Source organism: Drosophila albomicans, chromosome 3, assembly GCF_009650485.2.
Source record: "Drosophila albomicans strain 15112-1751.03 chromosome 3, ASM965048v2, whole genome shotgun sequence".
NCBI lineage: Eukaryota > Metazoa > Arthropoda > Insecta > Diptera > Drosophilidae > Drosophila > Drosophila albomicans.
This window is the reverse complement of record NC_047629.2, coordinates 38,315,348-38,329,883: the sequence shown is the minus strand read 5'-3', so window position 1 is coordinate 38,329,883 and position 14,536 is coordinate 38,315,348. Positions and strand designations below refer to the sequence as shown.

The window sequence follows — 14,536 nt, the reverse complement described above, 5'->3', positions numbered from 1 at the left end:
ATTTTTATTTGATTTAATGCATGATTATTTTTAAAATTAATGTTACTTTTGTATTAATTCTAACTAGGACTTATTTTTTATTTATTTAGAATTTAGACACAAAACAAATTATGTTAAATTCAAATTGTTATTAATTCCTTGTATGCCAACATTTAATGTAAAGCTTAAAGAGTTACGTATAGTTGATATGAATATAAGTTATTAAGACAACGAAAATTGTAAAAACTTCCTTTGTACTTGATAAATCAAGTCTACATTTTTAGCTTGAACAAAAATTCCTATTTTAGTTAACAATTTTTCTCTCAGTGCAGTCACACTTTAAGAAGCGTATTCACTAGTCGTCTTTGTGCTTTCATTATTTCATGTGCTTCGATTGCCTTTTATAAACTGTTTTGCATTTGGTTCGCGGGCGATCACCGAAATTAACAATTAAAATGTTTTGTTTTCGATGGAACTGTTCGTGCCGCGTCGCTCGGCAAAATAAAATGCGCGCGTATGTAAGTATGTACAATAATAGTTTTTTTTTGTTGGTGGGTAAAACTTTTGGAACAATTTATAAGCGCAATAATCGCAAAACAATCCGCAAATGCTGTGGAAAGAATAATTACAATGGGCGCAAATGCTTGAGTTCAGATCAAAGAGGCGCATACGAAATGCATTCTAAATGCGATATTATCCGTAAAGCGAAACGGAAGTGAGCACCCAGACGCCGCAGTCGACAGCGACGGCGACGCTGACTGCAGCAGCGACTGCGACAGCGAAGTGTGCGGCCCGTTTATGGCCGGCATACACGGCGTATGCGCAATGCGTGTGTAATTGTTAAAGCCGCCGCTGAGAGTAGGAGTGGAGGCGAAGACGAAGGCGGAGATGGAGATGGAGACGGAGGCCTACAGCGACACTTGAGTGGAGTGCTTGACTAACAAATTCATGAGCCTGGCGGATGCTGACGTCGATGTCCTGCAGCGTGTCCTCGTGTCGTCGTCGCAGCGAACCGCAGGCGGCTATTTTTAGCTAATTTGGCGAGAACAGAACAGAAATATAGCACAATACAAAAGGCAAACATGAATGCGGCTGTTGCCTTGGCCCCATAGATTCCTTTGGAATTTACGAGTATATCCCTTGATATCCTGATGCCGCCACACACACCCACGCCAAAGCTAATTGTGAAGACCCAAATTGGCAGCTTTATGCGTCAGACGAGCCGAGCCGAGTTGAGTTTGTTTTGTTTTTCCTTTTCTTTTTGTGGGGCACATAAAAATGACTTTTTGGCAGCTTGCGTGGCTCCGGCAGCGGTTGACTGACCTCTGACCCCCGCACTTTTGGGGCACAACTTCAGTTTGCAAAATGAAATACATAAATAATAACGTATTATTTGCCAAGTTCTTCTATTCATTTATTTGGGTTGCTCCCCTAAAGTGCCTGATTAATGATTGCAACGCCAACTCTTCTCTCACGTTCTCTACTTTAGATAAGTCAATAAGATAATGAAGTTGGCAATTACCTTTAAGTACATCCACTGTCTGGCTTGTCTACACTATTTTTAATACATATATCTATATATAGTATGTTTGTTGACAATCGAAATCGCTGATAACGTAGATTAAGCGATTTGTTGACTGATGTGAATCACTCCATGACCTACGCTTGTGATTTACTCAACTATTTTGTGGGCAAACACGATACATCTATGTATATATAACTCGACAATTCAGTAAGTTATATCAATAATGAGAAAGTGCTGTTAATTGTGGTGACCCGATAAAAATAACAAATTTCTGAAATTACAAATCACAATGAGTCGATAAAGGTCACAGTTTTAAAATTAGGACAGAGTGCAAGTGAATTTATTTTATAGAATTAAATTAGAGCGTAAGAATATGTATATATGTACATATATGTATATATACAATATTTATTGGACTTTTTTTTATGAATCATAAATTAAATTACTTGTATTAGAATAGTTAATCATTCTTCCATATAAAAAATACACAATTAATGAATAGCTAAATAAATTGAACTACAAACATGTAAGAAATCTACAGTCGAGTGTGCTCGACTGTGTGATACCCGTAACCACTTTTGAATGAAAAGTCTCATATACATATTGATACAGTACTGCATTCAAAATATACCATAGAATGCAAAATATACCAGATTGTCAGCCAGAGCTTCTTAGACCCGTAATAAGTAGGCGTTTTTCCCCAAACAAAAGTATTTCTTTCGTAACTTGTTCCATTTTATTTCTGATTGCAAACAAATTTTCAGGACTCATGAAGACTATAGTTAGTTTTAAAATTACGCTTATTATTCGTTTCATACCGATTTGCTACGGCCGAAATGGGCGTGGTGAAAATGTGAAGTAAACATGATCTGCTTGTAAACATAACAAGTACTTTTGATATTTATCTCTTATAGTCTATGTGATCTAGGTGTTTATACGAACAGCCGAACAGACAGACATGGTTATATCGTCTCGGCTATGGACGCTGATCAAGAATATATATACTTTATAGGGTCGGAGGTACCTTCTTATGTCTGTCACATACATTTCCTGCCGGCACAAAGTTATAATACCCTTCTACCCTTTGGGTAGCGAGTATAAAAAATTGAACAGATTTTATTGCAGATAGTACAAAATTGTGATTTCATTGCAATTTATTGAATATAGTAGTAACGTATGTGAATCATTTACGGAAGAAGCGATCTTTAAGATCTTGAAACGAAATACTTACAAGCGAATCGAGTGGGATTTCCTGTATTACATACGTTCTTTTTTACTATATAGATTTGTGTAATTGCCACTTTTGTTAGGCCAATAACCCAGCTATTATATTTAAGTGGCTTCAATCCTTTGTATAGACGAACTTGGAAATTGTTAATAAAATACTTACAAAATTTCAACAAGTTAATTTTTAACGACAGCCCTCAAAATAATGTCATTCAATCAAACTATATTGAAGTACTTTAAATAAGAGTATCATAGGATTTTATTAGTCACTCGCTAGTGCCAGACTGACAAATATTTACCATCGAAATCTCATCAAGCAGGGAAGAGCAGCAATGTCAAGCGAAAGTCAAGTAAATATCCGTTCTCAACTACCTCAACTATAGGGAAGCATTTGAAAGCAAATCAAATAGAGGGTGCGGCATGAGAATATATGTATGTGTAAGTGCATTAAACTAAATGGGAATTAAATGCATTTTTTGCATTGGAAAATGTAAAGCAATTTTGAAATTAATAAGACAATTTCTATATGCTAAGAATTTCTGAGGAATAAGAATTTATGTATGTGTAAGAGCATTACATTAAATGGGAATTAAATGCATTTTTAACTATTTCTAATGTAAAGCAATTTTGAAATTAATAAGACAGTTTCTATATGCTAAGAATTTCTGAGGAATAAGAATTTATGTATGTGTAAGAGCATTAAATTAAATGGGAATTGAATGCATTTTTAACTTTTTCTATAGTAAACAATTTTTGAAATTAATAAGCCAATTTCTACTGCATATTAAGCTGCATAAGAATAAATGAATATGTATGTATATATACATATAGTATATGCATTAAACTAAATGGAAATTAAATGCATTTTTAACTATTTCTAATGTAAAGCAATTTTGAAATTAATAAGCCATTTTCTAATTTGAGTTTGGCATTTAAAATTCCAAACACTTGATCAAACAAAAGTGCAATACAAATTGCATTCAATTGCTGCAATCGATGACTGCATTCACTGGAATAGAACAAGCCTTCTCAACTTGCTGAAGAATGTCAAGTGCTTATAGTAATGGTTTTATGGTCAAACAAATCTATCTGCTGATAGCACCTCGAGACTCAAGTTGTGTTTGAGGTAGTCCCCATTGAGCAGACTGTCAACATCCGATGGATAAGAGCTATGACACTATAAAAATTATGATGGCACTCGCCAGTCTCGTGCTCTTGCTCGATACAGTTCTCGTTTTTGAATTCCAAGAATTACGCAGTAGTCGATGATGAATCGCCTGTCATCCAGTTTTTCAAAATTATTGCTTATTCCACACGTCACTGCTGCAATGTGCTGAGTGTGTGTGTGTGAAGTGCATGCGAAATTGCAAAAGGAAGCTGCGGCATTTACGCATGAAATGCATTTTACAGAACGCATGCCGCGACGCCTTTGCGTCTTTCGACTATTTTGCATAACAAACAGACAAGAATTTTTATTGTACTTCAGAGTTTGTCTTCTTGTCTGCTAAAGAAGGCGCGCGCAACCAAAATAATAATATAATAAGCACCAAGTTTATTTTAAATATCAAAACATTGGACATCATCCGCGGCATTTTAATGGCACGATAAGCGCACAAACGATTGACAGTCGCGCTTTACAATAAACATTTCATTTATCAATAGAGAACGATGAGAACAGCGAAGCTATTAAAACGGGCCGGAATTAAAACCCATTGGAATTACAAACACGCAGCCGCAAATTGTTTAACGCGTGCACACCAAAACAGAAAGACAACGAAACGCCAATATATACATACTATATAATCGCGCTACAAATTGTCTCACTGCGTGTGTGTGTGTGTGAGCGAAAAAATTAAAGTGTAAAATGCAAAATAGCTGAGCCTCTGAAACTGAATTGAAATCAAAGAAATTGAAATATGTGCGACACAAATGCATCTCAAATTTGTTTGTGTAAACGCCTCACGGCGCACTGAGGTATATATTTATGTTTGTATATGTATATATCTAGTTATTTATTTTATCTGTGTACAATACATATTGTAAGCATGCTTTTGTGGTTTTTCGTTTTTGTCATCATCATTGTTTTTGTTTTCTGTATAGAATATAGTTTTGCTATGCATTCACATGTTTTATGCACAGTATTTTTGCGTATAATTATAATTCGTTATATTTTAGACTAGTCTAGATTATTGCACTATAGCTCGAAAGTGTATGCTTCTTTAAATTCTTTAACTACTTAGTTTATAAACATTTGCGAAAAGCTAGTTCTTCTTCGTATTCCTTTTGTATATAAATAGGCAATAAACAATTTCACGTTTACGATAAACACGACCTTTCTAGTGCCCACACACACACACAGACACTCATAACGCATGGCTGTCTGTACAAGTGTGAGTGTGTGTGTGTGTGCATTCCTAGCGTACAATCACAGCACACAAATTACATGATTTCCTCTTAATTCAAATAAAAATAATTATATTTTGGCGTAGTTGCATCATTCTCCTTCCCATCACTCAAGTGTCGTCGCCGCTTAGATGCGACTGCAGAAGTTGTAAAGCAATTGCTTATCTTCGAAATGATAGACATTATTTATGTGCCGCAGGACGCGACCATCGACCAGATGACGTGCATAGTGCACAGCCTCCATGCGATCCTTGGACAGGCCGACCTCAATAAGCCAGCTGACAAACTCGCTGCCATAGAAGACCTTGCGATACACTCGTATGCGCCATCTGCGTGAAAGCAATTGCAATACAAAATTGGTTAATGGAATGTCAATTAATAATGATTGCAAGCAATCATAAAAATATGTGATGTCAGTCCTCAAGCTGACATAATACTCGCCTTCTGTCTTTGGCAATGTCCTTTTTGCAGTTCTCCAAGTGATGATTGCGAAATTGTTCGCAAATTTGTTTGGTCTCGGGACGCAAATTCGACCAATGCGGCAGACTAACCACATTAGCTCCATACCTATAATGAAAAGTTGATTAATATCATCATCTACATAGAGTTTAGTACCAATACTTACCATATTTTCCGCCAGAATTTGATGAGTGGCATCAACAGCTCGCCTGTGTCGCTGATAAACACCGCCAACACAATCAAACCTTGACCAAAATTAAGGAAAGCATCGAGGAAACTCAATTCGAGATAGATGCCCGACATGCCCTCCATGACCAGCGTCCAAATGGAGACGGCCAAGCCGACAAACATGGAGCACAGCAATATGATCAATAGGATGGTGTGCTTCAATGTTTGATGCTCATCGCAGTCGCTCGTATGCTCCAGCGGCTCGAGCCCGCTGCGCGTCTGCTCCTCATAGCGTTCTATGATATTCTGGCAGCTCTGACGCGACGTGCTCGGACCGCAGTTGTACGAGCTGCTGCACATGTGACTGAAAAGTAAGAAAAACCAAATTAACAACATTAAAATATTACAAAATTCAATGCTAAACATACGCTTCAGTTGTGGGCGCCACATCGATTTTGTCCAGATCCTTGGGGTTAACTGAGTTACGCTGTCGACTGCGATTCAGCAGATCCTCAATATCCATAACCACAGTGGAAGCTGTGGTGGGTGTGGTGACCGTTGAGCCCGAGCAACAATTGCCGCCGCCTGATCCACAGCCTCCTGAACCGCTGGATCGATTCACCGTCACAGTGCTTGCAGTGGGTATCATTTCATCGTCATCTGAGGACGATGAATAGGATGTGGTGCGCACGCTTTGACGTATCGAGGAACGATCTGCATTGGCCAACAAATTGGCTGTGGAGACAGTTGAATGCAAATCGGATGCTGCTGAAAAAAAACCCAGTTTGAGTGGCAATTAACAAGACTTAAGATTGAGGCTGCATACCCGCATCCGGATTGGATAAGTCTCGCGTAAATGTCAGATACTTCTCATAGCGTTTCTTGTAGCGCTGATGCAACACGAGGCAGCCCACGGTGACTGTAAGCATATAAAAAAAAACTGATTAGATTCGATGCAACACCAAACACTCTTTGTAGCTTGACGTCAATGTGGTCAGATTGAAAACTTTTATGTGCATCATTGTAAGTTTGCATAACAAACTGTCATAACGCGTCAATTGGTTGCTATGTGTCATCATGCAACATCGTTCATAATAACTAACAAGCTAATACACATACCTATGAAGCACATCACAAGCATAAAGACAGCAATCGCAGCCTGAGCATTTCCGTATTGAAAGCTGGGATTTTGCTTCTCGCTGGGCATTGATTTGGCGTCGAAAGCAATCAGCAGACCGGAAATAACAGCAGGAACTCCCCAAGCGAAAACAAGCTAAAAGTTAAAAGAGTTAATTAGTAAATGAATACATTTGAACTGTAAATAAACACTACCATGTAAGGCCAGAGTTTAAGCACAAAACACAAGCTGCGACATTGCAAAAAGAGCAGCGTTATGGCCAACAAAGCAGTCCACAAGCGTGAGCTATAAGTGCCAATGTTGAACAGGAAGAATTGCAGATACAAAGGCCAACGAGCCACATGATCCAGCTTCGACCAGAGTATGACGCCAATGCAGCACATTAACTGCAAAAGAACAAACAAACAATTAATAACATATTTAAAGTGAGGATTAAAACATTTCTACCTGCGACAGCACCAAGCAAGCTGTAACGCGTTGTGGCATGCGCTTAAAGCGTTTGGTAGCAATCAACAACGTCAGCATCCAGACACAGGCAGCGGCGCCTGCTACGCTTATGTCAAAGGAGAAGGCGTCCAGCTCATGCAAATAGTCCAAGGGCTTTAGATTTGTCAACGATATCATCTTGGCCGAGATAAACATCAGAGGCGCCGAGATAAAAGTGCACAAAACCATGCTGCGAGCAATCTACAAAAGTCACAAAGAAATTTCCATTCAGTTTGTTGTTACAATTCTTGAGATTTAAATGCCACTCACCAGCTCCACCTCAATGTTGTATTGTGTGGCAATGACAAAGGCGCCTGGAGCAGCCGGAAAAGTACCATAGAGAAAGGCGTAGGTGCTCAGCTCAGTGGTGTCATTGAAGTCGGCGCCAGCTTGTATAATGTTGACAGTCTGACGACAGACCAAAGGCAGCACCAAACTACAAAGAGAGAAGGCAATGTTTAAGAGCTTTCAACTTTTGCTAGACGTCACTCACATCTTGACCAAGATAAGCACCATGGGCAACAGCAAACCCGTGCCCATGCTTTTGCGTTGAGCGCCCGAGCCGCCTCCCACAATCTTCAGACCCAGCAGAAACAGCGCAGTGGCTGAGAAACTCTGTCCAAAGACGCGCAACACGCTGGCCACCATCTCAGGCAGCCCCTTGGGAAACAGGAAACCACCGGCAACACCAAGCAGCGTCATCAACAACAGGGGATTGAAGAACAGCGACTTGATGGTGTTCAACACGAGAATCGTGCGTTCGCCTAGGCAACGACGCTGTTTGGTCAACTGCTCAGCGGGACAGGTTTCAGGACACAATGGCGGATTACGCGTGACTTCCTCTTTGTTTTTAATTATCTTGCTAATCTCCAAAAGCACCAAACCAATGGGATTCAGTATAGCCAATGAAATAGGCGCCATGAGATACAAATACGAGGCATACTCCGGATGCACATCCTTATATAAAGCCATAACTAAAGCAAGACGAGACTGTTTTTAGTTGTAAATTCATAAGAAATAGTTTTAACGGTTACCTATGGGATAACCTATGGCAAAGTCGTTACTCTGTGTACAAAAGATAGCCATCAAGCCAGCTCGTCCATAGTTCAAAGGTCGTGCCACCAGCAGACAAATGACGAGCACAGCAAAGAACACGAATGCCTTAGAGATCATCATGGCCAGCAAAAAGGTCCAGTTGACAGCGCTCCAGTTAAGCTCCACCAGCGAGAGAAAGATCAGCGAAGGCAGCGCAAAAGTGCCAACGAAAGTGGCCAAGCCTTTGGTTTCCGCATTGCTGATGATCTTGAAGCGGCCGGCAATATAGCTGTTGATGAAAAGAATATTGTATTTTATATTTAATAATATTATTATTTATTTATTTTCAAAAGTTGAGTGTAAATAAAATTGACCCCAACTTATTTCTAAAGCACTGGCTGCAGAGGTCTTCGGCTTTTGTATTTTATATTTATTATTTTAAAAAGTATTAATGAATAAATAAGCAAAAGTGAATTCATCAATATACAATATTGATCCTGAGAAGTAAGATTTAGGAAGTTAAGTTAAGTTAAGTGGTAACAAGTTCTGCAAATGTATGAAGACTATAAAAATCTATGAATGAAATTATGAATGCTTTATAACTACGTATTTCAAGCCAAATACACTGCCTTCTAAAATAATATAGACTAAAATATTTATTTTTAAACTGTATTACAAAATATTAAAATATATGTCTTTAAACGCAAAAAATTCCTTATTAATATTAGGGAAATGTAAAAAAAAAACAAATTTTATCCCATAACAGAACTATATAAATTGCTGTATGAAAGAAGTTTTTAAGGCATGAGTAAACCCACTTTAAAAGACATCTGTTAAGCCCACCTGTTTGCCTTCCATTAGAAATGTGGAAAGAATTTATTAAAGTATGATTACAATTGTTAAAAACCCTTAAAAGAATAATTTCTTTCTGAACTATATTACAAAATAGTTTAAAAATATCCGTCATTAAAAGCAATAGAAACATTTTGATGTTAGAAAAATATAAAAAAAAGTTTATCTGCCCACATTGTTTTGTTCAACTAAATAATAAATGTAAGTATAATCGACAAAGTAATTAACATCGACAAAAATAACTTAACATATGAGTGCTCTTATCGTGAAAAATGAAAAAGCACTCTCCCGTAAACTTAACATTTAACACGCGCGTTATATTTATGTTTAGTTCTCAATTATTAATATTTTTATTGTACTAACGAATACAATTCCTTATTGCAATGATAAAGAAAAAGCGACTAAGGAATTCAGGCTATTTTAGTTATCAATACTTTCTTCGACTCTTTAAAGTTAACCAGTTTAATCTTGAATTTGACTTTGTCATCGATGGAATTTGTAGAATTTAATTTATTCTCAACAACTTTCAAAAGATCAATCAAATTGTTAACACTATAGGCTATACTTAACATTATTATTGCAAGCAACAATCTAGACAATTTAAAATTAAACTGTCATTTTAAAAGTGTTAAGTCATTTGACACATTTTCTTATCTGCTCCCTAATTAAAAATAAATAAAGTTGTCAAACTTAAGAGAGAGTTGATCGTTAATCGTTTGTTTAGCTTTTCGAGCATTCACTGTACTAATTGCTCAGGCAAGTCACACCCCCTTTTAACAATACAAAAAATGTTGTTCGTTCTTAATGCAAATACTGCGGAACTGTCTGGGAGAAAACATGTGAGACACGCAACGCCAACATGCAACAGCAACAACAACAATGTCACGTGAGTGACGAATGCAATAAATAAGATGAAACCAGTTTTGCATTGCATTCAGCTAAATATTGGCCAATAAAAATTTGTTAATGCCGCTTTTGTGTTGGTTCCGCCCAAAAAAATATAAATAAATATGCAACTTGTCAGTCTCGAGCTGGTTGCTCCAGCTCATGAGAAACTGGAGTACTTCCCCATCCCAAAAAAACTAAAAAAAAAAGACAACAACCTGATGACGATATTATTTTATTTACGCTGCTTATTTTTTTTGAGATTTATCGCACTTTTAAGTCGTTAGCTTCTTGTTGAATACAGAGATAAATCTACTTTACTTAATGACAAACCACGTTCAACAAAATCAGACTCATCAAATCATTAAATAACTTTTCGTTTTTTGTTCTGTATCAAATTAAGGGGACTTCTGCTCTAATTGGATCATCATTATCTAGCTGCCACACGATTGTATTTAGTTATTGTTAGAGTGTTGTCAGTTTGCCACATCATAATAATAAGTGTTGATAAGAAAACTTTCCATCTATATTAAAACCAACAAGCGTGAAGCTTGACACCGACTCTAAAATGCTCTTTAATTGTGGAAAATTTAAGCTCAGCTCTTCGATCTACATATTATTCTAGATTCTAATTCCCACGTAATTTCAACAACAATATGCATACTTGACAGTCGCATTCCCAATAAGCAAAAAAGAAAAAGGTTTTGCTTAATGGAATTTACTTATTAAGATTGTGTCACATGGCTTGTTGTTGTTGTCTTTTTCAATTTGTTTTCCAGAATAATGCGCTATATGGTCAACAGACTCTTTGCATGTGATTCCAACTGAGAGCTGGTCACGTGCTTAACCGCAAACGTTGATTGTTTGTCGGATTGAAACTTGGACTGAGACTGAGTAATAGCTGCAGTGTACTCTTGATTATGCCACACACACTCATTTGCGTATTTATACTATAAATATTTGTATTATCTCCCGTCAGTCACCAAAAAAATATATAGAAAACAGCTGTGCAGATTGCTGACGCTTGTTTATTTTCGGCCAAACAAGGTCTGGCTCTTTGAAGGAGAAACAATCAAGTGTAATACGTAATTTTATTAGTATGACAAATTAGAACTTTGTTTTACGCATATTAAAACTTTACTATTCAAAGAATTTCATTCAATGTGTAATACATAATAGATGAGTGTAGAAGTAGTTAGTCACACCTTCAAACCTTTTTAAAATTCATTCATTGTAGAACATTGATATTACACATTCCATTTTAATTGTACTTCCTTTTTTAATATACGCAATTCATTGGGATTCAAAAAAATAGATCAGTAACAAAATCAAGTATAATAATCCCAATTCTATTTTTCTTTTTATTGAACTGAATTTTCAATCACTAAAAAAGTATTACATATTTCAAATTCCATTTATTTTTGTGATTGAGTGAAGCTTACATTTATTGTAAAGTCTACTTCAACTTTAATATACTTAGGTATAGATCAGAAATCAAAAACAAAAGATAACTATTTATAATATACATTGTGATTTTACATTTCAAAGTCAATTTTATTTCATTTATTGTATAGTTCTTTCTCCCATTTTCAGCATATGCTACTCTTTGAGATATCTAAGAATGGATCAACAAAAAGTATGTATCCATTTCTTTTTTTTATGGATGAAACTTTCTTCCAATTTTAACATATGCAGTTATTCAATATACAGAAGAATCTTTGTCAAAGTAAAAACTAGAACTTTCAGCTACAAATGCTAGCAACCAATGGAATCTATCTACAACTATTAAACCCAGATGAATAATACATTTACCCCTATATTTTCATACTATATAGTATGTGCATAAATTGCATAGGTCAGTTAACGTATCGTGACAAGTTGTCGTTGCCCACTTTTTGCTAGTGTATTTCCAATGTGTAGTAACATTTATAATTCCATTATAATCATTTTAGAAAATCAAATATTGCTTTTAACGTTCCGATCGCGCAATGATATAAAAAAAAACCAAACAAAAACAGAATAGAACAATGTAATATGTAATAACATGTGTATGGAAAATTGCAGTTGTTTTATTGATTGCAGCAACAAATGAAAATTATTTATACGGTAGTCGCGTGCATCTATCAGCATTTAAAACAGCTGAGCATGCATTTATTCTATAAACACAATAAAAAACAGACATGAATAAATCAATAGTAAAGTGCCACAGAAACATGTATTTATATAGAGGTACAGTGGAACCTCATGAAATGAGATCAGCTAAAAATTAAGTGAAGCGCGTTGAAGTAAATCATTTTTTGTTATATAAAGAATATTATTAAAATAATATTAAATAAAAAGTTTATTAACTTTACCAAATAAATAAAGGATTTTCGAAGCTAAGCTTATAAATTACAGACTTAGAATATTAGAATATTTATTAGTAATCTATATTTAGCTTTATAATTTTCATTCAATATAAAATAATTGTCTAGACTGAAAGAAAAAGATTTGGACACTTTCATGAAGTAAGCATATTTAGAAAGCCCCTAGATAAGATTGTCTAATATTTAAACACTTTTCTTATCTTTTAAATCGGAAACAACGCGTGCTTAATGCAAGTCACATATTATTATCAGTACTCTATTTTATTTTGGTTCCTGTTATCTCAAGTATACAACTTGAAGAATAAATTAAAGAATACGTGTGCGTCATTGTAAGCGTGGTTCCACTGTACCTATGTAAATACACACGCACACTGATGCATGCATACGTAATTGTATTGGAAGTCGATTGTCGATTATACAATCGTTCGACATAATGCAACAATCGAAGTTGATCGATTTTGTTTACTGGCCACCTCATTACAAGGTCATTTGTAATTGTTGTTGTTGTTGTTACTGCATTTATCTCACTCTCTAAACGTTTTTACTTTCGCTTATTGCAGCAATTACAAACTAAACGCAAATACTAATTTTCTAAGCGGGGAGCCTTTAAAATGTAACTAGTATTTTTTGTTGTTGTTGTTGTTGATTTTGCATTGTAATTGTTGTGTTTTATTTTGCATAATATCATTTGTCATTTTGGTTGCCGTGCCGCAATATTTTTTGCTACTACTATCATTTTTTTAACTGTCGGTTTGACAGCAATTTTCACGCTTCACGGTTTTGTGCACTGCAAAATGAGCAACGATTTATGACCAACATTTAATTCATCTCCACAGCTTTTGATTTAATTAATATCAAAATGCAGCAGCAACTTTCCAACTTTGGAGGGGGATATCCGACTGTCTGTGTCTGAGTCATGGGGAAAACGCGCGGCAAAAACAATTGAAACCCCCAACGAGAAGAATTCATTAATTAAACATAATTCAGTCGAGTGTGCGTGCTTTGGTTTCTCTTTTGCACTTTTGCTAAAAATCAAGGAAATGAGAGACGCACAGCAATAACAACAACAACAAATGAAATCAAACCGGTCATTGAACGAGCGCGTGACCAATAAACAATCAACAATCAAACAAACCAAACAATAACAACAGAGTAAACTAGTAGAGCACAAAAACCTGATAATGAGCGAGACGCAAATAATAACAAATAGATGAAATACACCCACCCACACATAGATATTTTTGCCAAAAGTTCAAGGTGCACGCGTGGGCGCACACACTTATCCCCATCCCTCTTGCACGCACTCCCACTACCTACCCACAGATGATAATGCCAAAGCACTGCACCAACGCCGGGTAGAAATTGTCCATGGAGACGCCATCCTCGGCGCGTGGCGTTGCCGTATTGCTAACCAAAGCAGCCTCTGTAGTTGTTGTTGCAATGGCATTACTATCAGCTGCTCGGTCGCCTAAAGCTTTGTAGTACATGGAGCTATCCATGATGATGCTTTCGCCTTCGTTTTATGGTTTTGGCTCAATGGGACATCGTTTAGCCAGCTGACTGTGACGCAGCTGCTGACGTCAAAGGGCAGCCGGAGGGGGAATGACGACAACGACCTTTGCTGCGGCTTCTGTGTGCAATTATTGAGTTTTCGCCAATTGAATTAAGGCAACACACACGCACACATTCGCAAAATATTCTTTAATATCACACCACACACACACGAAGACACTCGAACAGTTCACGGCGTCGTTGTTGCTCTTTGAATATTTTTAGCACTGCTTATAACTTTCATTTTTCTTTTGCTTAAACACTACGTAGTTGCCCTTAGGTTGTCGATAATACGTTTGCAGTTGGTTTTCATAACATATTTGGCCACTTCTCGGTTGCTCGCGAAACTAAAAAAATCTAATATTTGTTGCAACTGCAACATGCGCGCTTGCTTTTATAGAAAAAATCCGAATTGCGACTGGGGCAACTCTCGCACAGAGTTGCCTTCCTCGTACAAACACT

General features: G+C 36.6%; 1 protein-coding gene across 2 annotated transcripts; it reads right to left on the bottom strand.

Moving 5' to 3' along the window:
• Nucleotides 1-4,263: 4,263 nt before the first annotated feature.
• LOC117568565 (integral membrane protein GPR155) lies at nucleotides 4,264-14,497 on the bottom strand. 2 transcript variants are annotated; one of them, XM_034249292.2, is made up of 12 exons: nucleotides 13,841-14,497; nucleotides 8,420-8,709; nucleotides 7,879-8,359; nucleotides 7,656-7,821; nucleotides 7,347-7,586; nucleotides 7,094-7,285; nucleotides 6,881-7,034; nucleotides 6,588-6,680; nucleotides 6,190-6,529; nucleotides 5,760-6,125; nucleotides 5,576-5,701; nucleotides 4,264-5,463 (listed from the first exon to the last, which is right to left on the bottom strand). In XM_034249292.2, exons 1-12 carry the CDS (start codon nucleotides 14,020-14,022, stop codon nucleotides 5,262-5,264), a joined length of 2,832 nt encoding a protein of 943 aa, XP_034105183.1. In that variant the 5' UTR covers nucleotides 14,023-14,497; the 3' UTR covers nucleotides 4,264-5,261. The 2 variants fall into 2 exon arrangements, with proteins under 2 accessions (XP_034105183.1, XP_034105184.1); XM_034249293.2 differs by having other exon boundaries at nucleotides 6,190-6,526.
• Nucleotides 14,498-14,536: the final 39 nt, after the last annotated feature.